At 59.3% G+C, this 27,930-nt stretch overlaps 1 protein-coding gene and 1 long non-coding RNA gene across 5 annotated transcripts; one reads left to right on the forward strand and one right to left on the reverse strand.

Annotated features, from left to right (window-relative positions):
- The first annotated feature begins 726 nt into the window (after positions 1–726).
- On the forward strand, positions 727–27,744 carry FLNC (filamin C). Of its 4 annotated transcripts, XM_072784506.1 has the most exons (48): positions 727–1,279; positions 5,674–5,922; positions 7,466–7,563; positions 7,713–7,863; positions 7,962–8,080; positions 8,262–8,339; positions 8,534–8,696; positions 8,859–9,059; positions 10,126–10,263; positions 10,627–10,753; positions 10,907–11,043; positions 11,221–11,414; positions 11,507–11,620; positions 12,244–12,387; positions 12,606–12,729; positions 12,874–13,034; positions 13,238–13,328; positions 13,418–13,587; positions 13,802–13,919; positions 14,010–14,272; positions 14,656–15,253; positions 15,931–16,104; positions 16,218–16,380; positions 16,653–16,813; positions 17,471–17,638; positions 17,729–17,852; positions 18,360–18,516; positions 18,592–18,781; positions 18,979–19,002; positions 19,115–19,362; positions 19,782–19,862; positions 20,170–20,269; positions 20,505–20,645; positions 20,918–21,046; positions 21,139–21,312; positions 21,937–22,098; positions 22,211–22,414; positions 22,852–23,004; positions 23,089–23,211; positions 23,291–23,533; positions 23,698–23,967; positions 24,069–24,206; positions 24,461–24,576; positions 25,140–25,272; positions 25,365–25,541; positions 25,693–25,911; positions 26,498–26,707; positions 26,805–27,744. In XM_072784506.1, exons 1-48 carry the CDS (start codon positions 925–927, stop codon positions 26,990–26,992), a joined length of 8,163 nt encoding a protein of 2,720 aa, XP_072640607.1. In that variant the 5' UTR covers positions 727–924; the 3' UTR covers positions 26,993–27,744. The 4 variants fall into 4 exon arrangements, with proteins under 4 accessions (XP_072640607.1, XP_072640609.1, XP_072640608.1 ...); XM_072784508.1 differs by lacking the exon at positions 19,782–19,862; XM_072784507.1 differs by lacking the exon at positions 18,979–19,002.
- LOC140609230 (uncharacterized) lies at positions 18,910–26,818 on the reverse strand. Its single transcript, XR_012011152.1, has 3 exons — positions 23,270–26,818; positions 22,625–22,783; positions 18,910–20,432 (listed from the first exon to the last, which is right to left on the reverse strand). It is a non-coding gene; the product is annotated as an uncharacterized lncRNA (long non-coding RNA).
- Positions 27,745–27,930: the final 186 nt, after the last annotated feature.

Raw genomic sequence — 27,930 nt, forward strand, 5'->3', positions numbered from 1 at the left:
TACTCTTTTCCTGAGCTCAGCTTCATTTTGAGGAGATGAGGCCAAGTGGGCTGGTGACAGGGACACTGAGTCAGGGGCAGCCTCAGTCTTTGCCCTGGGGCCCTGGATTTGGGCTTCCAATGAGGCTTTTCTACCTGTAAAGTGGAGGGCCCCAGGCCTGCTCCCTAACTGGCCTGGGCAGTGTCCTGCTTCCTCTCAGTCCATCACAAGCACACACACTTCCTTTCCCCTGCAGGTGGACAATACCCCGGGGCCAAGAGCCAGAACTCGCAGGCCCTGTCGATGGCCCTAACACCGGTTCATCCAGAAAATTCTGTCAACACTAGTTCAGTGTGTTTGGCCCTTAGGCACTAGCCTCAGTTTCCCCACTTATCTCTTTAGCCCCACAGCGTCTGGAAGGGGTGTGCTCCACCTCCGACTGGCAACGCTTAGCCTGGGGTGCCGGGCGCCCTCGCCCCTCGCCTTCCTGCTCTGCGAGCCGCCTCCCCCAGCGGAGGGGCGTCGGCGGGCGGCGCGGGGGCGGCGCGGGGGCGGCGCGGACCCCCGCCCGGGCCAGCCCCTCCCGCCGCCCGGCCGTGGGGGAGGGAGGAGGGGCGGGGCCCGCGGGCCGGCGGCATTCCTGGGAGGCCGGCGCTCTGACGTGGGCTCGGGGGCCGCCGCGCGGCGCGGGGGGGGCGCGGCCCCGGGGGCTTCTTAAACCCCCCGCCCCGGCCCGGCCCGCACTTCCCGAGCACCGCTCCGCCCCCGGAGAGGGAGACCGAGAGAGAGCGCGGCCGAGGAGCCGAGGAGGCCCGCGAGTCCCGCCAGCCGGGGCGCGCTCGAGAGAGAAGTTGAGAGCCGCGCAGAGCGGCCGAGTCCCGCGCCCCGACAGCGCCCGCCGCAGCCCGCCGCAGCCCGCCGCAGCCCGCCCCAGCCCGCCGCAGCATGATGAACAACAGCGGCTACTCGGAGGCCGCGGGCCTCGGCCTGGCCGACGAGGTGGACGACATGCCGTCCACGGAGAAGGACCTGGCGGAGGACGCGCCGTGGAAGAAGATCCAGCAGAACACGTTCACGCGCTGGTGCAACGAGCACCTCAAGTGCGTGGGCAAGCGCCTGACCGACCTGCAGCGCGACCTCAGCGACGGGCTGCGCCTCATCGCGCTGCTCGAGGTGCTCAGCCAGAAGCGCATGTACCGCAAGTTCCACCCGCGCCCCAACTTCCGCCAGATGAAGCTGGAGAACGTGTCCGTGGCCCTCGAGTTCCTCGAGCGCGAGCACATCAAGCTCGTGTCCATCGGTCAGTGCGGGAGGGGGACGCGCCCTGAGGATGGGCGGGCCCTGGGGGCTGCGCCGCGGGTGCTGGTGCTGGTGCTGGTGCTGGTGCTGGTGCTGGTGCTGGTGGGCGCGGGGAGCTGAGCTAGGGCAGGGGGCGACCCCGGCACAGCGGGGAGGCACAGGGACTTCCCAGCCCTTCGACGCAGGCCGCACGGGCACTGCCTGCACACCGGGCTGTCCTTATAGGGGCATCTGGGGGGTGTCCGGGGGAGTCCAGACCTTACCGTTCTTAAGTCTTCCAGCCCAGCCTTCCCGCACACACTCCCATCAACCCTCCTCTCCTCATTGTCCCCTTTCTTGCCATGGGGCCATCCCAGCCCAGTGCTTGAGAAGACAGGGTCAGTGCCCATTACCGATTCCTGGGGGTGTCTACTCCCTAAACAAAGTAAATAGCTTCTTTGCCTCCTAGCACCCCCACCGGAGGAGGAGCCCACTGAAGGCAGGTCCCAGCCACTGCCCATCTGAGGACTGAGAGGTGCAGGGAGAGCTGGTGGCTGGGCAGGCATGGGGCCGGGGGCCCTCCACAGGCATGTGCTCAGCAGCTGGGTTCAGGCCCCTGGGCCAGGGCAGGCAGAGCCCAGCCTCAGAAACCTAAAAAGGCACTGAGCGAGTGCAGAGAACCTTAACCCCTGCCTACCCACCTCCAGCTTCAGCTGGCCTGGGAGGGTGCTCCCCCAAGTCCATGCCAGGCCCCAGCCCACCCGCTTGGCCCCCATTGGCTGCAACTAAAGGTCTGGGTTGAGGAGAGGGAGGGGAAGGACTGTAGAAGGGAGGAAGTCATTGAGTGTAACCAGATTTGGAAGGTGTATCAGTGCTGGTGGGGGTGGGGAGGCACTCCAGGCTTGGGAGCTAGGGAGCTAGGGAGCTGGGGGTGGGCTCTGAGTGGCCAGGGGCTGCTCCTCCCCTCCCAGCCCTGCTGTGCTCCCTGCTGGCTAAGGGCCCAGGGAAGACCCCCAACCCCTGTGATAAGCCCTTAAGAGTCTTGCCATGATTTACCGGAAAGGGCCCCTTGGGGTGCACTCCAGGGCCCCAGAAGAGGAGTTTCATATGGAGTCAAGTGCCTTTCCCCACCAGGCTACCCCCAGAGACTTCTCTAGATAATTGAATGTCTGTCCACCCCCACTGTCCCTCAGGGCTTCTCTCGGCCTCCTGAATTAGCAGCTGAAGTCAGTCCGGGGCCCTTTGCCCTGTCCAGTCCTTTCTCTAGGCCTTACCCCTCCTGCCCCAATACTGCCCCCCCACCCCACCCGCTCTGGCCTGGAAATAGCCCTGCCTCCGTGACACAGCAGATGTCTCTGAGCTTTCCAGAAGGACAAGCCTGAGGACAGGGAGTGGGGGAGGGGGCCCTGGTGTTTGTAGTGGGGCTAAAGGCTACATGAGTGTGTGTGTATGTGTATGTGTGTGTTGGGGGGGTCAGATGGTGTGTGGGGGGGGCAGAGACAAGTCAGTCCTGGGGCTGTCATCCCCCTGCATGCTGGGATTTGACCCACAGGACTGACTGTCCCAGGTGGTGTCTCAAGGGCAGGGCCTGGGGCCTTACCAGAGCTTTATAGGAAACTGCTCAGCCTTCCCCTCCCTTCCCCACTGCGGGGGTGGCCAGCCCCTCTCCGGGCCTCATCCTTCCTGAGCGCACCTCTCCCCTCCCCCATGGTGGTGCCTGGCTCCAGCCCCTTGGCTCAGCTGTAGAGGGGCCGGCTCAGAGTAGAGGGGGAAGAAGCAAAAGATGGTTTGGGGGTGGGAGGGACGCTCCTCGGTTCCCGCTGAGAGGAAGGGGAACTGTTCCCCATTTGGGCCAAGTGGCTCACTCGCGCTGATGAGATAAGCTGTCAGCAATTTGGGGCCAGGCCTGAGGCTGAGGGTGGAGGGGAGGGGGCACCGGCAGCAGGGCTGCTCACCCCAGCCGGGAGATGTCAAGGGATTCTCCACCAGGGCTGGCTGTTCTGCTTCCTCTGGTTCCCTCTGGCCCACCTAGTGGTGGGAAGGGGCTGTCCAGGGGCCTCCTCTGGGCATTGTCTCAGGACTGAAATTGAGCATCTGGGCACCTGGGAGGGAGTCAAAAAGTCTCCCCACTTCCCTTTCTAGGAGTGGGGTGGGAGCTGAGAAGTACACCTGAAGGAGGGGTGCTCAGCCTGGGTTGAAGGAGCCTTGCACCCTTACCCCAACACCCCGACCCGGCGCCCCCCCACCCCAGCCCCTCCAAACAAAGAGGCCTAATGAGGCAGCTCTGTGCCGCAGCTGTTCCCCAGTTGCTATTCCTTCTAGAGCCAACAGCTGAGGGAGGGGCTGGAGGGGGTAGCAGCTGTGCCGGCACCTCCCTCGCCCAGGCTCTCTCTCCTCCCCCTTCACTTGAGGCCTGGGGTGGCCTCAAGGACTGGCTCTCAGGCTCCTCCCACCCCTTTGGGGGTGTCCCCTGGCTGGAGAAGTGGTGGCTCAGGGAATGAGGGAGGAAGCCTGGCTCCATTGGAGCTCTCCCTCTTCTGCCTGGCCTGGGGGTGGGGGGGAGTTCAGAGAGGAAGGTCACTGCTCCAGAGCAGGACTCGGGGCCCCTCTCCTGCCCCAGGCTGCAGTGGACCACTTGCTGTCTGGCCCAGGGCCAGTTACTGGGGAGAAACTTCTCCCTGAAGCAAATATGAATGACACCCCCTCCAACCCCGGCAACCTCAGGGCCTCCCTCCCAGGAATCTGGTTCTAGTTTGCAAGAAGCACTTCTGGGTGTGTGAGCACTGGCTTTGGAGGCTGTCAGGGTGGTGAGAGGCTGCGGGGCACTGGGTGTCAAGGCTGTGTGAAAGTATTGTGGACCGAGTGTTTGAGAGAGCGCACTGAAGCACCGGGAGGCCGGGAGTGTGTCATGGAATCTGAGAGCTGCCAAACCATTGTGCTGCGGTGGAGCCAGGGGGAGAGGGGGCGGGCTGGGGAGCTGCGGGGGAAGGAAGGATGAATCAGTGAAAGGGTGGGGGAGCCAAGGGGGCTAGAGCTGGAGGCCGCAGGGACAGGGAGGCTGAGATTCTCCCTCCTGGGGGCTGGTGGGGGTGGGATGGGGTGGAGGATGCTGGAGTTCCCCAGGTCTTTGGTCTCCTAACTGCTTTCTCCCAAGATCTAGAGAAGGAGGAAAAGATGTGTAAGGGGGGGAGGGGTGGCTCCAGCCCCACCCTCTCCTATCTCTCAGGCAACACGAGTAAACAAGGCTGAGTCTCCCTGCCCGCCAAACCTCCTAAAAGTGGTGTTCAGGGAAGCTGATGGATTTCACTCGTGTGCTGTCTTTTATAAATAAGCTGGTTTGCAAAGATCTATACTCCAGGTCACCTTGGGACCTGGATATTTCTTTCTGGCTGTGGAAGGTGAACTAGGCCCCCCAAATATTGGGGGACCTGTTCTGGTATTCCTCAAAGGAAGGGATGGGTGCGGTGTCTGAGCTTCTGAGACTTGAGTCCACATGGGTGACATTCTTCCTGGCTCATGTGAAATCCTACTGGCCCCAGCATTTGAAAACATGATTTTCAAGCCTTACTCAAGCCTGCACTGTACCCCCTCCCTCCTTCCAGAACTTTGTTCCAAAAGCCTTTTATGGTGTTCAGAGGAAAATTTGGCTGGAACCAGGTTAGTTCTATTCCTCTCCAAATTCAGTTTTTAAAATCTTCACCCATTCAACCAGTATTTATTGAGACCCAACCAAGTTCTACAGAGTCTAGAGAAGTAAGATAGTGTCTAGTGTGAAAGAAGCCACACGAAAAGAGTACATACTATACGATTACATTTGTATAGAACTCTAGAAAATGCAAACTAATCCATAGTAACCAAGGGCAGACCAGTTGTTGCCTGGGAAGAGGAGATAAGGAGGGGCAGAGAGAGGGGTCACAAAGGGGCGCATGCAAAGAAATTTGGGGAGAGATGGATACATTTATGACATGGTGATGGCTTTTTGGTTGTATACGTGCCGTCAAAGTTTATCCAGTTGTATGCTCTAATATGTGCAGTTTGTTGTATGTCAGGCGTACCTCAATAAAACTTAAAAAAAAAGAAACAAAACAGCGTCTGTCCCCAAGAGGCTCACAATCCCGGAGAATTGCCCAGGTGCTTGTAGCCTGATGGAGGCCCATGCGTGCACTGTTGCTCAGGTGAAAGCACCTGTTGTGGAGGCACATTGGGAAGCAACCTCATTTCCAGGGGAGAGACCCAAACAAATGCATTAGTCCTCTGGGTCCGGCATTGTGGGAGGGTGAGAATTTGGTAGGCAGAGAAGGGGGCAGGTTCCAGAATCAGGAGTTCTGATCCCCCGTGCTCTAGCAGCAGCTTCAGGAGCTGAGTTGTTCAGGGCAGCCCCTTTGCTGAGTCCAGCTTGTTCTCTCTGCTCTGCAGACAGCAAGGCCATCGTGGATGGAAACCTGAAGCTGATCCTGGGTCTAATCTGGACGCTGATCCTGCACTACTCCATCTCCATGCCCATGTGGGAGGATGAGGATGATGAGGACGCCCGCAAGCAGACGCCCAAACAGCGTCTGCTCGGCTGGATCCAGAACAAGGTGCCCCAACTGCCCATCACTAACTTCAACCGTGACTGGCAGGACGGCAAGGCTCTGGGTGCCCTGGTGGACAATTGCGCCCCTGGTGAGTGGGCCAGAGGGCTCATCATGGAGCCCTTCGCTGGGGGTGCTGGGGCCTGGGCCCGTCAGAATGCATATCTCAGGGCTGGGGGATCAGGAGCGCCGGTGAGGCTTGCCCCTGCTCCAGCCGAGAATCATCGCTGGCAGCAGGCCCTCTCTGATCTGTGCCAGATCCTGCAGCTGCCTCAAAAGGTTCAGAATTCCTCATTTTACAGACAAGGACACTAAGGTCCAGAGAGGGCCAGTGACCTCTCCAAGACCACACAGCTTATTTGTGGCAGAACTGAACTAGAGCCCAAGGCCTCAACTTCCTGCTCCATGAGCTTCCTACTTTGCCACATGGGTACCGTTTCTGCTGAGCTGAAAGAACAGAAATGTGGCAAGAAGGCCAGGAGTTAGGTCCTGAGAAGGTTCTTCTTCGTGAGACCCTGGGATCAGTTTGAGGAGGGGCTGAGGCTGGTGTGGCACTGCCCAGTGGCAGGTGACCCAGCCCTGCCCTCTCTCGCTGTAGCCCCTGGCCTCGTCAGGTGGGAACAGCTCAGGGCGAGGAGACTGAGGCATCGCGCACTAGTGCCTGTCCCATAGGCAGCTCCCTTTCTGACCATCACCTCCCAAGAAGATAGGTCGTTTTCTAACCCGGATAGGTGGATGAGCTCTGCCCGCTGGCCCCTTGGGAGGATCCTCCCCCAGCCTAGGGTCAGCCGGGGAGCAGGGGGTGGGGAGCCAGGGGGTGGGAGGCGGGGGCACCAGTGCCTGGGAAGCATTCCCAGCTGCTGAGCCATTGCCCACAGCTGGTGAGGCCGCCAGCAGTGAGCTCAGCTGTTCCGGCGGTCATGGATTCCAGCCTTTGAGCCAGCCCCCTCCCAACCAATGAGCATCACCCTTCCTCCAGCTTTGGCCTGGACCAAGTACCCCCTAACCTCTGCACCCCTTGACGGGAGTGATCTGGGGCTGCCTCAGCATTCTTCCCATTAGGAGGGCTGGATTTTGGGTGTCCACAGAGGAGAACCCATTCTCTCAAAACATGCCCTTAAGTGCCTCAGTTTCCCCAAGTGGTCAGTGAGGAAGGAGAGGGTGTCTTATGCCCTAAGGCTGATGTGGGAAGTGCTTGGAGGTCTAGGACTTGAGGGTGGCTATGAGGAGACCTTTTGGGGGACAGGCTTATGCAGGATGGGGCCTCTCACCTCCTCTGTGCACCCCCAAGGCAGCAGGAACGAGGCAGGAGGGACGGGATGGGGGTGTCCCCACAGGGTCTGCACTGGGGCCCAGGCAGGCAGGAGGCTGACAGGCAGGGCTGGTGCCAGGCTGCGTCAGCCAGGGCAGAAAGATCTCATTGTTGGTGCTAGGGAGGGCTGCTGTGCCTCTCAACAGTGATGGGCATCCCAGCCAATGCGCCCTAACGTAAGTGGTCAGGAGGCACCTGGCTGCTCGGGGCCTCAAGCAGGGCATGTGAATTCACAGCCTGCGAGGCTGTCGGACAAGGAAATGCTCTGCCTTTGGACTGGCTACTCCCCCCAAGTCACCATCTCCATTTACCATCTTTCCAGGCCTCTGCCCTGACTGGGAGGCCTGGGACCCCAACCAGCCTGTGGAGAACGCCCGGGAGGCCATGCAGCAGGCGGACGACTGGCTCGGGGTGCCCCAGGTACACCAGTAAATGGGGAGAGGGCAGAGAAGGGGGGCCAGCGGGCTCAGGAGGGAGGTTGGGTCTATAAGGAGCCCAGCCAGGACGTGGGAGAGAAGTAAGGTTGCAAGGTGGCAGGCACCCTGTGACTCCATTCCTTTCTGTGGCAGGTGATTGCCCCTGAGGAGATTGTGGATCCCAACGTGGATGAGCATTCTGTCATGACCTACCTGTCCCAGTTCCCCAAGGCCAAACTCAAGCCTGGTGCCCCTGTTCGCTCTAAGCAGCTGAACCCAAAGAAGGCCATCGCCTACGGGCCTGGTATGTGTTGAGGGCCTGGGATTGGATGGACCCGGTGCAGCTGGGTACGTCCTTGGATGGGTCCCGTAAATACCCTGGCTCTGCCTTCTGTCCTTCAGGCATTGAGCCCCACGGCAACACGGTGCTGCAGCCTGCCCACTTCACTGTTCAGACGGTGGATGCCGGTGTGGGTGAGGTGCTGGTCTACATTGAGGACCCTGAGGGCCACACCGAGGAGGTATGCAGAGCCTTTGGGGACCAGAGGGATTGGCATGGGCTTGCAACCAGAGACCACAGGCTGATAGCAGGAATGGCCTGGAGATGGCTGCCAGAACCAGCTGCTATACTGGGGGCTGGGGGAGGCATCCCCGTGGGTGTTGCCAGGTGCTGTGACTTCTGATCTTTTCCCTTCCCCATAGGCCAAGGTGGTTCCCAACAATGACAAGAACCGGACCTATGCTGTCTCCTATGTGCCTAAGGTTGCGGGGTTGCACAAGGTATCTCCCTGCAGACCCTCCCCATTCCATTCTCATCCTTAGCCCTGGTTGAGTGGACCCCTCTTTGCCCACACCCCACCCCATCCCAGCACACCCAGCAGCCCATCTCCCCCCATTCTTGGCTCTGCCCTGCCCCACCACCCCCTCTCAGAATTGCTTTCCCTAAGAAGCTAACACTTGTCCCCTGACTCTAGGTGACCGTGCTCTTTGCTGGCCAGAACATCGAACGCAGCCCTTTTGAGGTGAACGTGGGCATGGCCCTGGGGGATGCCAACAAGGTGTCGGCCCGTGGCCCTGGCCTGGAGCCCATGGGCAATGTGGCCAACAAACCCACCTACTTTGACATCTACACTGCGGGTAAGGGTAGGCCCCAGGGGGATGTCAGGCAGGCAGCCCACAATTGCATTGGGTGATGCAGATGGGGGCCTGGGGCAGAGAGGTGGGCAGTCCCAGAGAAGGGGATCCTGAGCAGCTGTGTGTGTCCAGATCCCAAGCACTCACAGCCTTTGTGCCTGGCAGGGGCTGGGACTGGTGATGTTGCCGTGGTGATCGTGGACCCGCAGGGCCGGAGGGACACAGTGGAGGTGGCCCTGGAAGACAAGGGTGATAACACATTCCGATGCACGTACAGGCCTGTGATGGAGGGGCCCCACACGGTGCATGTGGCCTTTGCTGGTGCCCCCATCACCCGCAGTCCTTTCCCCGTCCATGTGGCAGAAGGTAAAGATCCTTTGTCCCCCACAGTCACCCTCACTGAGGCCGGGACACAGAATTGCCACCACATTCTGGGTCTGAGGGTTTATGGGAAATGAAGGACCCGATCCAGGGAGTCAGCTGAAGCTTTAAAATAGAATAGTCGTGGTGAGGATGTGGGTAGCTCTGGACAGATCTCATCCCGATCATCTCTCCACACATTACTCCCAGGGAGGGTCAGGAGACCATAGGAAAGCATATGAGACAGGTGCCACCTTGGAAGGATTGCAGGGGCACATGTGATGACACCCATAGCCCAGGCCCTCAGGTGGTGACTCCTCCTTCCAGTTTTCTCTCTGCCACTCAGAACCTTTGCCATCACTCGCCCACTCCCACATCATCCACCAGGCCAAGAAAGTGGTGCCAAGTTAGTGCTGTCTGGCGGAGGCGGCCAGCATGTCCATGGCTAACTGGCCTCACCTGTGCTATGTGGCCGGGCCCAGGTTCCATGGTAGGCCAGGAGTACATGTCCTTGCCTAGTCTGTGGCCCCCCACTGGGTTCTCTGCTGAGATCACCATTCTTTGGCCTGTGTTTAGAAACCAGGTCTGGGTTCATTGCCAGTGGTAGCATTCCATGGCAGGCTGATTTCCCTGCCTTGCCTTTGGCTGGCTTCATGTTGAGTATCTCTTGTTCTGAGGCCATGTTAGTGTTTCGTGGCATAACTTAGTCCTAAAGCCACTATGGTGGGTCTGCCTGAGAAGGCCCAGGTGGCTCTAGGTGGGTGCCTTGGGGTGGTCTGGGGCCCTCCCCTATCTCTCTCTGCCCCACTCTCTGCCAGGCTCTGCTGTATCTTTGTCCCAGGCACCACGGACTCTGAGAAGCCCAGCGAGAAGGGTTGCTAGTGGTTCGCTGTCCAGCTTGGCTCTCAGAGGCCCCGGTTGTGTCAGAGGCCCCAGGGAGTACAGGGGGAAGATGCATGAGGGCAGAGCCCTGTGCTTGTGAGGGTCAGGAAGACTATGCCCAGGGAGGTAGGGGATGAGTGGTGAGGAGCCTGAGACAGAGCCTCGGTAATCTTCTCTCTCCAACCCCCAGCCTGTAACCCCAATGCCTGCCGTGCCTCTGGGCGGGGCCTGCAGCCCAAGGGTGTGCGTGTGAAAGAGGTGGCTGACTTCAAGGTGTTCACGAAGGGTGCCGGCAGCGGAGAGCTCAAGGTCACAGTCAAGGGGCCAAGTGAGTGACAGGGCCTGGGTCTGGGGAATGGGAGAGCAGGGAGGAAGTACGGCCAGTGGGTCTGGCTCCCTCAGGGCAGTGACAGCAGTACCATGCCCCCCTGGAGAGGCTCCAAAGAGACCCATCGTCTCTTCTCTTGCCTCAGTTTCCCAACTGCAAGCCGGGAATGATCCTCTTCACCCTACGTGCAACCCCAGGTGTCAGGCACAGGGATGACATGTGATCCCTGCCTGATCTCAGTTCTGCCCACTGGTAGTGCTGCCTTCAGGCTGGACCTGGGTTCCGAGGGCTCCTTGAGGGATGGAGGAACTGTTACTCCCAAACTGTTGATCACACCCCCTTCTCCACCTCTCATCTCCTCAGAGGGCACAGAGGAGCCAGTAAAGGTGCGAGAGGCTGGAGATGGTGTGTTCGAGTGTGAGTACTACCCTGTGGTGCCTGGGAAGTACGTGGTGACCATCACATGGGGCGGCTATGCTATCCCCCGCAGGTAAGCACCGGGCACACTCTATGCCTTCCTGTCTGGGACCCTCACAGGGTGGGAGGAGGGAGGTTGGGCTGCCTGGAACTGTGAGGGAAGAGAGGAGGGCTACCCCCAGCAGAGGTACTTCCTGGCATTGACACCAGATCCCTCTTTGCCTAGCCCCTTTGAGGTACAGGTGAGCCCAGAGGCAGGAACACAGAAGGTACGGGCCTGGGGTCCTGGCCTGAAAACTGGCCAGGTGGGCAAGTCAGCCGACTTTGTGGTGGAGGCCATTGGCACGGAGGTGGGGACACTGGGTAAGTGGCTGGGTGGTAGCAGCTAGGAATGCTGGGGAGTGGTGTGATGGAGGGACCTGGGAAGTGACTGGGGACGGGGTGGGAATGCTGGGTAGTATCAGGAGTGGGACATAGGGGTCCTGCCTGAGTGTCCGAGCTGCCTCTTGTGCCCTCTGATCTTCTGTACCTTGCACACAGGCTTCTCCATTGAGGGGCCCTCGCAGGCCAAGATTGAGTGTGATGACAAGGGGGATGGCTCCTGCGATGTGAGGTACTGGCCCACAGAGCCCGGAGAGTATGCTGTGCATGTCATCTGTGATGATGAGGACATCCGAGACTCCCCCTTCATTGCCCACATCCAGCCAGCCGCACCCGACTGCTTTCCAGACAAGGTGGGTCCCAGCGCCTGCACAAGGGCCCAGAACTGGGGGAGAGGGCCCTCCTCCAGGCCCTGACCTAGCTCTCTGCTCCTCCCGCTACACAGGTGAAGGCCTTTGGGCCCGGCCTGGAGCCCACAGGCTGCATCGTGGACAAGCCTGCGGAGTTCACCATTGATGCTCGTGCCGCTGGCAAGGGAGACCTGAATCTGTATGCCCAGGTGGGGTACTTACTGCCCAGTCCTGCTGCCCCCATCACCTGGGGCAGGAGCCCTGGGAGGTGGGGGCAGGTGAGAGGCAGAGGAAATTGTAGCATGGCAGGACTGACTCTTATGGATCCAGGAGAACTATGGGAAACAAAATTTTGTGTTTTCTGATGAATTCATAAGAGCATATTTTACCAAAAGTGTATTTTGTTGTACTAATAATTTTGAATTGAAAGATTATTTGATTATCTTTCAAGCCAGTGATAGACTTGGCTTCCCAAATCAGTTTCTCAAACTGGTAGCCACTAACCTCTAGAAGTTAATGAATGTATTCTTGGGTCCAAGAGGATAATTTTTCTTTAAAATGTTCACTATTCAATTTTAGAAACAGTGACTTAGCGCAACCTCTCCCCCACTAACACATTTCAGATGCTTAACTGGGAGGCCAGGCCACACAGATGGCCTAGAGCCAGATCTCTAGGCTCCCAGGGCGGGCCCTGACCACCAGAGCACGTGGGGCGGAGCTCCCTTGGCCTGAGGTCAGAGGCGGTGGGTGAGGAGGGCATGGAGGCCAGCAGAGGGCGCCAGTGCTCTGAGGAGGCCTGAGCACTCTAAGATTCGCTTGGTGATGCCCACAGGACGCTGATGGCTGCCCTGTCAACATCATGGTCATTCCCAACGGCGATGGCACCTTCCGCTGCTCCTATGTGCCCACCAAGCCCATTAAACACACCATCATCATTTCCTGGGGAGGTGTCAACGTGCCCAAGAGCCCCTTCCGGGTATGTCCTCCTGTCTTGCTTCCTGCCGCTGGGGTCCCAGGGGAGGGTGGAACCCTGCACAGGAGATGTTGGTTGTCCCTGGGCCCTTGTCACCTGCTCCCCACCTCACTGTCCACATGGAGGCTAAGATCGGTACCACTAAGGCTGGCCTGGTAGCGCTGAGGAAAGCGGCCTTGTGGGAGGAGCACTGTGCTGAGCATTGACCCCTTTCCCTGCAGGTAAATGTGGGAGAAGGCAGCCACCCTGAGCGGGTGAAGGTGTATGGCCCAGGCGTGGAGAAGACAGGCCTCAAGGCCAACGAGCCTACCTACTTCACCGTGGACTGCAGTGAGGCTGGGCAAGGTGCGCCCAGCTGTGGCTGGGGTGGGGGCAGGGGCCTGGGGTGGGGCTCCTGCTCTGGCTCCACCCTGTTTCTGGGCAGAGTTCTAGTTAAGTGGGTGAGGCTGTTGAGACCCCACTCACGGTTTTGTGCCTGCCTCCCTTCAGGTGATGTGAGTATCGGTATCAAGTGCGCCCCTGGCGTAGTGGGCCCTGCAGAAGCTGACATCGACTTTGACATCATCAAGAATGACAATGACACCTTCACAGTCAAGTATACACCCCCGGGAGCGGGCCGCTACACCATCATGGTGCTGTTTGCCAACCAGGTACCCCACCCTTGGCCTGTGGCAGTCTGGTAGCCTATACCCTCCATGTCTAAGCCAGCAGCTTGATATGATGTCATTTGGGGACAGTTTTGCAGCCATCGATCGAGCACTTCTGTGTGCAGGCAGCATGCTTCAGAAAAAACAAAGGGGACTCTTTCAGAAGCTGGCTTTGCCTATCCTCACCAGGTCTTTTTCCCATCCAGGAGATCCCTGCCAGTCCCTTCCATATTAAGGTGGACCCATCCCATGATGCCAGCAAGGTCAAGGCTGAGGGCCCTGGGCTGAACAGAACAGGTAGGTGTCTGGGCAGGTGCGGGGCTGGGCTGGAGGTGGGGCTGGGTGTCCCCCAGGCCCTCACCTGCCATCTTGATTGGGCTCCCCAGGTGTGGAAGTTGGGAAGCCCACTCACTTCACGGTACTGACCAAGGGAGCCGGCAAGGCCAAGTTGGATGTGCACTTTGCTGGGGCTGCCAAGGGCGAAGCTGTGCGGGACTTTGAAATCATTGACAACCATGACTACTCCTACACTGTCAAGTACACAGCTGTCCAGCAGGTGTGTCCCCCCACCCCACCTCACCATTCCTGGCTGATAGGGTCCTGAATTTCCATTCTCCAGTCTCCTAGGGCCACTTCTGAGTGTTGGCCCCTTTCCTGCCACCCCTCCTCTCTGGCTGTGCACCTCTGGGCCTCAAGTCCATGTTGGCCAAGGGTGTGTTGCCAGGCTATGTCTAACCCACCTAGTTCTGACCTCTTCTCATACCCAACAGGGCAACATGGCTGTGACAGTGACCTATGGTGGGGACCCTGTCCCCAAGAGCCCCTTTGTAGTGAATGTGGCACCCCCATTGGACCTCAGCAAAGTCAAAGTTCAAGGCTTGAACAGCAGTAAGTGGGACAGGAGCTGCCTTGGGAAGTGACCGGTATTGTGGGATGGGCTGGAGTCTCTGTTCATTGTGTCCCTTGCCCTCTCCGCAGAGGTGGCTGTGGGGCAAGAACAGGCGTTCTCTGTGAACACACGTGGGGCTGGCGGTCAGGGCCAGCTGGATGTGCGGATGACCTCACCCTCTCGCCGACCCATACCTTGCAAGGTGGAGCCTGGGGGTGGAGCTGAAACCCAGGCTGTGCGCTACATGCCCCCTGAGGAGGGGCCCTACAAGGTGGACATCACCTACGATGGTCACCCAGTGCCTGGCAGCCCCTTTGCTGTGGAAGGTGTCCTGCCCCCTGACCCCTCCAAGGTGAAGAGATGGCAGCTGGAGGGAGCTGGGGTATGGGGGTTTACAGGGAAGATGGAGGAATCACAGGGGCAGAGGCTAGAAGACCCATGCACCTGGAGTGAGTGCAGCCAAGGACCCAATGCCAAGTGATTCCCCCATCCCAGGGCCTGCCTTTGAGACAGCTTAGTTATTAAGAGTGTGGTATTTGACTGCACTGGGCTTGCATTCCAGGTTCACTAACTGGGACAAATGATTTAATCTGTCTGTCCCCACTTCCTCATCTGGAATTGTTATAAGGACTCAGTCTGTAGTAGCTGCTACATTTAAAGGTGCTTAGCTGGGTAGGGAGCCATGAAGACCAACCATGGGATATCAGGAACCCATATACTTGCTCCTCTTCCTAGGTCTGTGCTTATGGCCCTGGTCTCAAGGGTGGACTGGTAGGCAGCCCAGCACCGTTCTCCATTGACACCAAGGGGGCAGGTACCGGCGGCCTCGGGCTGACTGTAGAGGGCCCCTGCGAAGCCAAGATCGAGTGCCAGGACAATGGTGATGGCTCATGTGCTGTCAGCTACCTACCCACGGAGCCGGGCGAGTACACCATCAACATCCTATTTGCTGAAGCCCACATCCCAGGCTCACCCTTCAAGGCCACCATCCGGCCCGTGTTTGACCCAAGCAAGGTGCGGGCCAGTGGGCCTGGCCTGGAGCGTGGCAAGGCTGGCGAGGCAGCCACCTTCACTGTGGACTGCTCGGAGGCGGGTGAGGCTGAGCTGACCATTGAGATCCTGTCGGATGCCGGCGTCAAGGCTGAGGTGCTGATCCACAACAACGCAGACGGCACCTACCACATCACCTACAGCCCAGCCTTTCCTGGCACCTATACCATTACCATCAAGTATGGCGGGCACCCTGTCCCCAAATTCCCCACCCGCGTCCACGTGCAGCCTGCTGTTGACACCAGTGGAATCAAGGTCTCAGGGCCCGGGGTGGAGCCTCATGGTGAGTGAGAGGAAGGAGCCAGTCAGGGAGCCATGGGCATCAGCAGGAGGGAGGGAAGCAGGGCTGAAGGCTTAGGGAGGGCCAGGGCTGGGTGAAAATAGGGCTTGGGGGGCAGCCTGGAGTTCTTAGGGCTCAGATACCCCAGAGAAGGAACCAAGAGCCAGAGGCTGGGCATGGAGCTTTGCCTCTCTGCTCCTGTAGCAAACCTGTGCCTGCCTGTGTGCATCTTTCTGAGGAGAGCCTAGCTTTCTTGGATCATGTCCCTGACCTGAAAAATCCACACTGTGGAGAGTATAGAGGGAAAGTTTTGGAGTAGAGGGTTAGGAGACCGTTCAGTAAATATAGCTCAGTTCAGTAATATGAGTGGCCACCTGCTGGGGGCCAGCCACTGGCTAGGCGTGGGGGTGGAAGGTATAGGAGAGAGAAGACCCAGACTCACCCTTGAGACTGTGGGACATCTGATGTGAACAGAGTGTCACAGGGTGGTGATGGGAACAAATCAGGGGCTGTGGGAGATGGGCCTGGAGTGCACAGGGGTGCAGAGGGTGGCTGGGCTCAGGCGGGGAGGTAGCTGGCGGATAGGAGGGACAGCCTGGGAGTTAGGGAGAGTGGAGATGTGAGCAACTATGTGAGAGCTGTCCCTGACCCACATTGACTGTGCCTCTCTTGGGACCCAGGTGTCCTGCGTGAGGTGACCACAGAGTTCACTGTGGATGCAAGATCCCTAACAGCCACTGGTGGGAACCATGTGACAGCGCGTGTACTCAACCCCTCGGGTGCTAAGACAGACACCTATGTGACGGACAATGGTGATGGCACCTACCGAGTGCAGTACACCGCCTATGAAGAGGGTGAGAGCATGGGCTGAGGGGGGAACGGTGGGGCTCCCATCACTGCTTGCTCAGTGCAGCCGGGGCACGGGGGCTGTGCACACCCTGACTTGCTGTGTGTGGCCGGCTTCCAGGCGTACATCTGGTGGAGGTGCTGTATGACGACGTAGCTGTGCCCAAGAGCCCCTTCAGAGTGGGCGTGACGGAGGGCTGTGACCCCACCCGAGTGCGGGCCTTCGGGCCAGGCTTGGAGAGTGGCTTAGTCAACAAGGCCAACCACTTCACTGTGGAGACCAGGTATCCTCCCCCTTTCCTAATCTGCCCCCTGAGGCATGGCCATCCTGACCCAGCCATGTGCCCTTCTCCTTTGTCCTTCTGTGTGAGCCTCATCACATCCCCTCAAGGGTGACCTAGGAGCAAACCTCCTGCAGTGCTTCACGTCAACCCCTGTAGCTCCTCCCTCCTCAGCTGGCCCCCTGGTGGCCTGCCCTCCTTCCTCCACCCACCCCAGTCAGCCACTTTTCCCTCTCCCTGTCACTAGCAGAGCTGACAAGTGTGTCACCTTGCAGGGGAGCTGGCACTGGAGGCCTCGGCCTAGCCATTGAGGGCCCCTCGGAAGCCAAGATGTCCTGCAAAGACAATAAGGATGGCAGCTGTACCGTGGAGTACATCCCCTTCACCCCTGGAGACTATGACGTCAACATCACCTTCGGGGGGCGGCCCATCCCAGGTGTGCATGGAGGGCAGGCCGCTGGGGGAGGCAGCAGTGAGGCTGCGGGTGGGGTGGTGGGGTGGTGTGGGTGTTGAGGGCGTGAGAAGCAGGGCGGTGCTTGCTGTGGACGAGATGGCCCCTCCAGTTCATGCCCACAAGTCCAGAGCTGGTGTCCTGGCCCCTCGCCTGAAGCACGAGACTTCAGGGGTCCAGTCGCTCAGACCCAGTCCAGGCCCCTGTTGCTGGCTCAGCGAGGTCGCCTCTCACACCCTCTTGCTCTGTCTGCACCCTCTCCTGCTCCCCTGCAGGGCTGAGCTGCTGGCACACGTTCTGTCTTCTATGATTGCAGAGCTTGGGCATGTTGAAATTGGACTTTTTTGACCTTTTCTAATTTCACACCATCAAAAGTGGATCTTATTTTTAAGATGCATTTCGAGCATTTAATTTAGGAAGGAATTCTTCCAGGCCTGTGGCCCTACGCATGAGGTTTGCCCCGTCGCTGTCTGCAGCCAAGTTTGTTTATTCCTGTTTACATTTTCTTAGCAAGGTCTTAAGCATTTGCACATGTTGGTCTGGCCTCCCTGAGGCATTTCAGAGACCTCCTTCTAGCTGCCTCCTCAGTGTCCAAGATATTCCCAGGCAGGTGGGCTGGGGCTGACGTCCTCCTCCTTGCAGGGAGCCCTTTCCGGGTGCCGGTGAAGGACGTGGTGGACCCTGGGAAGGTGAAGTGCTCAGGGCCAGGTCTGGGGGCCGGTGTCCGGGCCCGGGTACCCCAGACCTTCACAGTGGACTGCAGCCAAGCTGGCCGGGCCCCACTGCAAGTGGCCGTGCTGGGCCCCACAGGTACAGAATGTCCAGGTGGGGGTGGGGGGAGGAGAGCCGGTAGGATGGAGCATCAGGAGGCTCTCTGCTGACCTTGCCTACCTTGTCCAGGTGTGGCCGAGCCCGTGGAGGTGCTTGACAATGGAGGTGGCACCCACACCGTCCACTACACCCCAGCCACGGATGGGCCCTACACGGTAGCTGTCAAGTATGCTGACCAGGAGGTGCCACGCAGGTGAGAACTACTTTTGGGCTCTCACACACTGAGCCTGAGTTCTGGGGCCCTGCTATGGGGGCTGTACCTGCAGGCCATTGCCAGGGTCCTGGGGGTGCCCCTCCCATCTGCCTTGGCCTCACCTGTCTCAATCTCAGCCCCCCAGTCCACTCTTCCTTGGGGCTCCCTGCCTGTAACCCCAGAGAGGCGCTCAGCCGCAGGGGCTCTCCTTGGGTCAGGCTTTCCTGCCACATAGCCACAAAATTAGTGCCTTGGGAAAAAGCAGGTGGTGGGAGAAGGAAGCTTTCCACACCCTCCTCTTTAAACTGACCACAGCATCTTCCGGGGAACGCAGAAATGCTCTGGGTCCATCATGAGCGGGTAACCCCGCAGGTTATCCTCCCACAGAACTCGGGATGTGGGCTCTTCCCTCCTTTCTGCCCTGCAGAATCCTCCCTCCTGCTTCTGTCTGTGGGGAGCACTCCCCCCGGACCTGCAGCCAACTGTCCACCCTTTCTGCCCCTCAAGCCCCTTCAAGATCAAGGTGCTTCCTGCCCACGATGCCAGCAAGGTGCGGGCCAGTGGCCCTGGCCTCAATGCCTCTGGCATCCCTGCCAGCCTGCCTGTGGAGTTCACCATTGATGCCCGGGATGCTGGCGAGGGTTTGCTCACCGTCCAGATCCTGGTGAGTCTGTGTGTAGCTCACCTCCCTGGTCAGGGTTTGGGCACAGGCAGGCCCTGACCTCTGCTTCCCTCCTAGGATCCGGAGGGAAAGCCCAAGAAGGCCAACATACGAGACAACGGGGATGGCACGTACACCGTGTCCTACCTGCCAGACATGAGTGGCCGGTACACCATCACCATCAAGTATGGTGGCGACGAGATCCCCTACTCACCCTTCCGCATCCATGCCCTGCCCACTGGGGATGCCAGCAAGTGTCTTGTCACAGGTGGGTGCCCACCCCCCGCCTTGTACTCTGCTCCTGCTCACCATGGAGCACCCCTCCTAGCCCCCTCCTAGCTCTTCCAGGTCCCTGGCCCAGTCCTTAGGGGACTGCTGGTCAGAGAGCCCACCTCATCTGCCCCCATCCCCCACCCCCTCTTCCTCCCCATGGCTGTGTGGCCTCACACTCTTCTCTGTTTCCAGTGTCCATTGGAGGCCATGGCCTGGGTGAGTGCCCTTTCTCTTCTTGCCATGGGCTGAGGTGGTAGGGGCAGCTGGGAATGGAGAGGGACTGGGCACAGCCCTCATAGACCCTCAACCTGGCTCTTCTGGGTGGCAGGTGCCTGCCTGGGACCCCGCATCCAGATCGGGGAGGAGACCGTGATCACAGTAGATGCCAAGGCAGCAGGCAAGGGGAAGGTGACATGCACGGTATCCACGCCGGATGGGGCGGAGCTCGACGTGGACGTGGTTGAGAACCACGATGGTACCTTTGACATCTACTACACAGCACCTGAGCCCGGCAAGTACGTCATCACCATCCGCTTTGGAGGCGAGCACATCCCCAACAGCCCCTTCCATGTACTGGTAAGTTCCAAGGCCTGGGGCAGTGGCTGAGGAGACGGGCCTTTGGTTAGCAGCAGCAAGAAATCCCAGAACCCATCCCCATGTCTGATGAATTGTGGGCCGAGTGTTCTGGAGTCAAGCCTTTGGTTCCCCATGGCCCTCCAACTTGGGAGTTGAGCACAGCCCCTGTCTCTGGTCCCTCCAGTGGTCGGTCAGAACTCACCTCACTGACCCTCAGGCCCACAGTCCCTATACATCCCCTCAGGGTGGCCCCGCAGGACGATGAAGCCCTCCAGAGGATAAAGCTCATGAAATAGCCATCCCGCCCCAGGGGTAGCCCAATTGCAGGTCCCTGGGCCATTCTCAGAGTTAGCTCCTGGTCTCTTGGCGGGTGTGGACTGGCCTGCCACAACCCATGCTTTCCGTGCCTTGCCTCCCAGGCGTGTGACCCCATGCCCCACGTGGAGGAGCCTGCTGACGTGCTGCAGCTGCCCCGGCCCAGCACCTACCCCACACACTGGGTACTGCTGCCTCCCACCTGGGCCACGCCTCGCCCTCCCCCTGCTCCTTCACTTCTTCCTTCTAGTTCTCTGTGGCCAGGGCTGGGGCATGGTTTGGGGGGGCCATCTTGGGGAGCAAGCGGGTGTCAATCTGGGCAGATGGGCCTCCAAGCTGAGCACCTCTTCTCTTGCGGTTGACACACTTCTCCTGCCACTCTGGCTTCACCATTAACCATCTTGTTCTTTCCTCACTTTCTCCGACTTCAGTTGTGACTCAGGCTAGGCTCCCCACACCTTCCCTGGCCAACCGTTCCTTTCCCCTACACAGGCCACAGAGGAGCCAGTGGTGCCTGCAGAGCCAATGGAATCCATGCTGAGGCCCTTCAACCTGGTCATCCCCTTCACTGTGCAGAAAGGGGAACTCACGGGTACTGTCCTGCGCTGCCTGGGAAGGGGTCACCTTCCAGGCCCAGAGGGGAAGGGAGTTACCCAGGGTCACATAGCCAAGCTGGACAGGGCTGGAACTCAGACTCGAGGCTCCTACATCCCAGTGCAGGCTTCATCTTGCCGCTCCGGGCTGTCTCCTGGTGCCTGAGGGCAGCAAGAAAGGGGTGGGCATGGTGGGAAAAAACGGGGTCCCCTAATAACCATGCTACCTGGCAGGGGAGGTACGGATGCCCTCTGGGAAAACGGCCCGGCCCAACATCACCGACAACAAGGACGGCACCATCACGGTGAGATATGCACCCACAGAGAAAGGCCTACACCAGATGGGGATCAAGTATGACGGCAACCACATCCCTGGTAAGTTGGGGCCGGGCTGGGCTTGGGCTGGGCTGAGAGGAACCCACGGTGACTTCATCCTTGCCTGCCTTCTTTCAACAAACGTCCCTCGAGCACCTGCTCTTTGCAGATGCCACACCAGCCCTCGAGGAGGCTGCTATCTCAGTAGGAGGCAGACTTCCATCAGGCCCCATGGCAGACAGAGAAAGTCAGGGAGTCACGTGGGAGACAGGTGGGCTCAGGTAGCTCCTGTCCTCACTACCGGCACCGCCCCTTCTCTCGGTTGCTTTCAGGAAGTCCCCTACAGTTCTACGTGGACGCCATCAACAGCCGCCATGTCAGTGCCTATGGGCCAGGCCTGAGCCATGGCATGGTCAACAAGCCGGCAACCTTCACCATTGTCACCAAGGATGCTGGGGAAGGTGAGTGCTGGGGAGGCAGAGGGCTGGGGTAGGAGGCCAGGTGCAGGGCTGAGGGCAGGAACATCTGAGCTCAGCCCCACCTCCCTGTACAGGGGGTCTGTCCCTGGCTGTGGAGGGCCCATCCAAGGCTGAGATCACCTGCAAGGACAACAAGGACGGCACCTGCACCGTGTCCTACCTGCCCACTGCGCCCGGAGACTATAGCATCATCGTGCGCTTTGATGACAAGCACATCCCAGGGAGCCCCTTCACAGCCAAGATCACAGGTGGGGCAGGGGTGGGCACACAGGCCTACAGGCCAAGCCCCGGCACGTGCTGGATGTGCAAGCCCAGCGTGTTTGATTGACCCAGGGCGTTAGACTAGGGGCCTCTCTGGGTGAAAGAGGTCTGTTTGGACAAATAGAGAGAACACTCCATTGTCAATAGCAGATGAGGAGTATCCAACCACCCCACATGCTTTCAAATACATCATCTCATTTAGTATTGAAATAACTTGTGAAGTTAGGGTATAATCTCTTTTGATAGATCAGTAGGCCCAGAGAGGCTAAGCAACTAGGTCAGAGCCACATGGAAGGCAACGGTCTACATCATCCAGTCCAGCCTAGTGTTTCAGTGTCATGAAACCACGACTTGCAATTAAAATATATGGATTAGGGATTGAACCCATTCTGGCCTGAGGCATCCACGGGGCAGCCAGGGTCCTGGACCCACCAGTAATCTTTGGTGGCTAACACATGAATGAAGACTGTGCTGTCCTGGGCCTTGGGCCTCTGCCCTTTGAGTGGTCCCATCTGTTGAGTCCAGTGGGGTCTGCTAGGAGGTTTCCTGAGCCAAGAGGACATGGCCTGTCTGGAGTCCTCACAGTCTGACATGTCAAATTCCCCCACCAGGTGATGACTCAATGCGCACATCACAGCTGAACGTGGGCACCTCCACGGATGTGTCACTGAAGATCACTGAGAGTGACCTGAGCCTGCTGACCGCCAGCATCCGTGCCCCCTCCGGCAATGAGGAGCCCTGCCTGTTAAAGCGCCTGCCCAACCGGCACATTGGTGAGCATGGGGCTGTGGGGAGGGACCTCAGGAGGAGGAAGGCATGACAGGAGTCAGGAAGGGGTGCTCTGCCAGGCTCAGGACACCGTGCCTGACCAGCCCCTCTCCACAGGCATCTCCTTCACCCCCAAGGAAGTTGGGGAGCACGTGGTGAGCGTGCGCAAGAGTGGCAAGCACGTCACCAACAGCCCCTTCAAGATCTTGGTGGGGCCATCTGAGATTGGGGACGCCAGCAAGGTGCGGGTCTGGGGCAAAGGCCTGTCCGAGGGACACACCTTCCAGGTGGCGGAGTTCATCGTGGACACTCGCAATGCAGGTACTTCTTGCCCCAGGGACCCCTTGTTTCAGCTGGAGCTTCTAACAAGGACTTGAACTTTCCTGCCCAGGGCCTCCTTAGTCACATCCTCCTCCCTGGACTTCCTGGCCCCCATCTCTGTTGGGATTCACATTCCGGGGTCCATTTGGGGGACTATGCACTTCTCTCAAATGTAAGAGAAAGCTCAGCTGTCCTGAGTTTCTGACTCACCTTCCCTCTCTGGGGGAGGAGGCCTCCTAGGCTCCAGTGAATTTTCTACACTGCCCCATCCCTGGTCCTCTGGTTCAGCACCTGGCCCACTCCTCCTCCTGCAGAGCCAGCTTTCATTACTCGTTGTTATACGCGTCGGCCACCTGTTCCAGACAGAGCCTGTAGTGTGGGCAAGGGAGAGCAGAGTGGCAGGGCCTGAGGGAGATGGGTCCTTGGTTTCCTGCCAGGTTATGGGGGCTTGGGGCTGAGTATTGAAGGCCCCAGCAAGGTGGACATCAACTGTGAGGACATGGAAGACGGTACATGTAAAGTCACCTATTGCCCCACGGAGCCTGGCACCTACATCATCAACATCAAATTTGCTGACAAGCACGTGCCTGGTAAGCTGTGGGCCACGGCTGGGCAGGGAGAGGCTGTGAGGCCAGTGGTCTGAGCTACCCTATCGCCCCCCTCCCCTCTTTCAGGAAGCCCATTCACTGTGAAGGTTACCGGCGAAGGCCGCATGAAGGAAAGCATCACCCGGCGCAGACAGGCGCCTTCCATCGCCACCATCGGCAGCACTTGTGACCTCAACCTCAAGATCCCAGGTGTGACTCGGAAGAGCTGGGGCGGGGCTCTGGGGAGGGCACGGGGCCTCCGACTCACCTCTGCTGCTGTGTCTCCTAGGGAACTGGTTCCAGATGGTGTCTGCCCAGGAGCGCCTGACGCGCACCTTCACGCGTAGCAGCCACACGTACACCCGCACAGAGCGCACGGAGATCAGCAAGACGCGGGGTGGGGAGACAAAGCGCGAGGTGCGGGTGGAGGAGTCCACCCAGGTGGGTGGAGATCCCTTCCCTGCTGTCTTCGGAGACTTCCTGGGCCGGGAGCGCCTGGGCTCCTTCGGCAGCATCACTCGGCAGCAGGAGGGTAAGCATGGCTGCACCGGGCCTTCTGGTCCGTGGGACAGGGTGGGGAGGGCACGGGCAGCAGGTGTTCTGGGTGGAGGAAGAAGCTTTACTGAGGAGGGAGGGAACGTCCAAGGCTGCGAGCAGCCCCAGTTTCACCTTGACAGTAATCCACACTCCCTGCAGGTGAAGCCAGTTCTCAGGACATGACTGCACAGGTGACCAGCCCATCGGGCAAGATGGAAGCCGCAGAGATCGTTGAGGGAGAAGACAGCGCATACAGTGTGCGTTTCGTGCCCCAGGAGATGGGGCCCCATACAGTCACTGTCAAATACCGTGGTCAGCATGTGCCTGGCAGCCCCTTTCAGTTTACTGTGGGGCCACTGGGTGAAGGTGGTGCCCACAAAGTGAGGGCTGGTGGCACAGGACTGGAACGAGGTGTGGCCGGTGTGCCAGGTGAGGGGCAGGGGCTGGGCGGGGGGGCGGTGGCCCCAGGGCAGCCGGCGGGGTGGCAGTGGTGCTAAAGAGCTGCCTCTGCCCTGCTTCCCTGTCCCCAGCCGAGTTCAGCATTTGGACTCGAGAAGCAGGTGCCGGGGGCCTGTCCATTGCTGTGGAGGGACCCAGCAAGGCGGAGATTGCTTTTGAAGACCGAAAAGATGGCTCCTGTGGCGTCTCCTATGTTGTCCAGGAACCAGGTGAGTGGTCCACGCTGGAGGCAGAGGCTGTGCCTGCCTGACCCTTCAGACTGGCATTCTGGCCAGAGCACAGATGGGTCCCTGCTCTTTCTCTGCCCCATCTCCCTCTACCCCCACACCCCCTGGGGATGGGAGTCTCTCTCCAGACCTGAGCCCTGGACCCAAGGTGCCTATCCTGGGATGAGGTGGGTGGGTGATTCCACCCCTACCACCTGCCATCCAGGGGCCTGTGCCAACCAGCCTTCGTTCCCCAGGTGACTATGAGGTCTCCATCAAGTTCAATGACGAGCACATACCAGACAGCCCCTTTGTGGTGCCTGTGGCCTCCCTCTCAGATGACGCTCGCCGCCTCACCGTCACCAGCCTGCAGGTATGTGCCCAGGGGTAGTAGGGTCCCTCTGCCATCCTAAGAGATGGGCAGGAGTCGAAGGCAGGTCAACATGTCCAGGAGCTTAGCAGTGACCTCAGTAAGGACAGTCAGCAGAAATCTCCCTCCCTCCCAGTATCTGTACAGCAGGGGGCGCCATGTCTCACCTCCAGGATCATCACACACTCCTTCTCCTAGTCCTTCCCATTGAGCCACCTTCTCTGGGGAGCACCCCCAGGCCAGTCTAGGTTACATTTTCCTTCCTTGTCTGGGCCTCTGGGCCATACAGCACTGGCCTCCTCTATCGTGTGAACCTTACCTCCTCAGCCAGAACAGGGTACGGCATCTCCTCCCCCACAGTGCCCAGCACAGCCAGGTGGGCGCCAAGGCCAGAGGCCCAGCCCCTGCCTCCCAGCTCCCATAGCCTTGTTGACTACCTTCCTGAGCTGGGCCAGGCTGGGGCTGGGAGCCTCAGGCTGGGCGGGCAGCGAGAGCAGTGTCGGGCTGCAGAGAGTGGTGCTCCAGACCCTGCCCAGGAGTCTGAGCACCCTCTGTGGCCCCTGCAGGAGACAGGGCTCAAGGTGAACCAGCCAGCCTCCTTCGCGGTGCAGCTGAATGGTGCTCGGGGCGTGATCGACGCTAGAGTACACACGCCCTCGGGTGCAGTGGAGGAGTGCTACGTCTCTGAGCTGGACAGCGGTGAGCTGCCCCAGCCTTGCCCACCCTGTGCGGCCCTTCTGGAGTGGGGAGGGGAAGAGCAAAGCCTCACTCGCCAACCCTCTGCCCCACAGACAAGCACACCATCCGCTTCATCCCCCATGAGAACGGCGTCCACTCTATTGATGTCAAGTTCAACGGTGCCCACATCCCCGGCAGTCCCTTCAAGATCCGTGTTGGGGAACAGAGCCAGGCAGGGGACCCAGGCTTGGTGTCAGCTTATGGTCCTGGGCTTGAGGGAGGCACCACTGGTGAGTGCCTGGGGCTGGGGAAGAGGGCTGGCTATTGGGGTGCTCGGCCTCTGGTCCTGCACTGCCCTGTCCTGGGGCACTGAGTCCCTGCAGGGTCTGCTCTGGGCCCCAAGCCCTTCTTGCCTACAGCCTTGCTGCCTCTGTCCCCCAGGTGTATCATCAGAGTTCATTGTCAACACCCTGAATGCGGGCTCAGGGGCCCTGTCTGTCACCATCGACGGCCCCTCCAAGGTGCAGCTAGACTGTCGGGAGTGTCCTGAGGGCCATGTGGTCACTTATACTCCCATGGCCCCTGGCAACTACCTCATTGCCATCAAGTATGGTGGCCCCCAGCACATCGTGGGCAGCCCCTTCAAGGCCAAGGTCACAGGTGAGTGCCCTGGTTGGGTGCATCCTTCCAGCCCAGCCTGGATGAGTCCAGTGGCCATTCACATTGGGCCATGTTCTAACCCAGGAACCACGGGCAACTAACCAGGAATAAGGTCACCTGGCCTCCCACAGCACACCATTCTGTGATGTCATGGAGAATCATGTTTGAAATCCATCCGTTGATTACTCTTTTCCCTGCAGTGGCTCCCAAGCTTTAGCTTAACTTTCTGCCCTCCTGGCTTCCTGTGTTTCTGGCTTCCTAGAAGACAAAACTCAGTACATATTTAGCGAGCTTTCCTTTTCAAAGCACTGAAGGATTATGTGGATATGTGTTGTTTTCAAAGCAAGACTCTTACCCTATGACTTGGGTTCCCAGACCAAGCCAGGGTGAGGGCTGGAGCCATCAGAGGCCCAGGACCTCGGGATGAGCCAGACCTGGTACACATCGCAGGGCTTGTTGGGAATTCTGGAAGCCACAGCGGGGGAAGCGATGTGGCCCATGGGGGCTGTCAGTGCTGGCCGAGGGTCTGCTGCCAGGGGACGTAGGCCTCTCACACAACTCGTGGTTACCCCACTCTGTTCCTCAGGTCCCCGGCTGTCTGGAGGCCATAGCCTTCACGAAACATCCACGGTTCTGGTGGAGACCGTGACCAAGTCATCCTCCAGCCGCGGCTCCAGCTACAGCTCCATCCCTAAGTTCTCCTCAGATGCCAGCAAGGTGGTGACACGGGGCCCAGGGCTGTCCCAGGCCTTTGTGGGCCAGAAGAACTCCTTCACTGTGGACTGCAGCAAAGCAGGCATGCGAGGGAGGAAAGGGGTGGTTTTCTCGGGTGTGAGGTGCCAAAGGGCTGCAGGCCCCCGGTGTGAGCCAGCCCCTTCTGTTTCCTTCTCTAGGCACCAACATGATGATGGTGGGCGTGCACGGGCCCAAGACCCCCTGTGAGGAGGTGTATGTGAAGCACATGGGGAACCGGGTATACAACGTCACCTACACCGTCAAGGAGAAAGGGGACTACATCCTCATCGTCAAGTGGGGCGACGAAAGCGTCCCTGGAAGCCCCTTCAAAGTCAACGTGCCCTGAATCCCAGAAGTGCCTCCCCCAGCCTCGGCCCCCACCTCCAGCCAATGCACACACACACACACACACACACACACACACACACACACACACCCCTAGATGCACACACGCAGAGTCAGACCACGAACACCTGCCCTGGGGTGTGAAATGAGGGGCAAGGCCTCCCCACCCTGCCATGCCCCCGGGGGATGGAGGGCCTTATCTGTCTCAGGGCAGTGCACCTCCCATCGAATGTGACATGAGGGCAGGCTGGGGGTTGGGAAGGGGTCAGGGAAGCCCCGAGTTTTCTGGTGGGGCTGAGGCCAGTGGGGAAGCACGTGTTTGGGGGTGTCTGCGTGTGTGTGAGAGAGGTTACCCTCAAGCCGCACTGCCGGCCAGACCACCTTGCTAAGGACTGTGTCTGGCCCCTCCGGTGGCCCCACCCCCAGAGTGTGAAGGACTTGGAAAAGAAAGCACAATCGGAGGAGAAAACAGACCCAGAACCAGCAGCAGTGCTGGCTCGTGGCCTGGCCCAGAGTGATTTCTATCTGCCCGCCAGGCTTCCTGGAGGACTGCTTTCTCTCTCTCTTTCTCTTTCTCTCTCTCTCTCTTTTTTTTTTTTTTTTACAGTTGCACAGCTCTGCCCCATGAGGGGCCTTTTTTACACACTGCGAGGCCCAGCTTTCTGGGGGGATTTTTGCACATATCAGGCGGCTCTGCTGGGAGTCGCTTACGTGGAACACTCCAAATAAAGTGTGGCCTGTCGCAGAGGCTTAGCTCTTCTTGTTCTCGTGCTTTCTCTGGGTGGCCACCACCTATTTGGCGGGGTCTGGGATTATGGCAGGATACCTGAAAGAACCATTGCCAGGGGCCTCAGGGATTAGTTCTCAGACTCCTAGACAGCTGGGGAGAGCTGGGGGGGAGAGGGAGGTGAACAGTGTTCTGGAAGACTGCCCTAGACT

Source organism: Canis lupus, chromosome 18 (assembly GCF_048164855.1).
Source record: "Canis lupus baileyi chromosome 18, mCanLup2.hap1, whole genome shotgun sequence".
Lineage (NCBI taxonomy): Eukaryota > Metazoa > Chordata > Mammalia > Carnivora > Canidae > Canis > Canis lupus.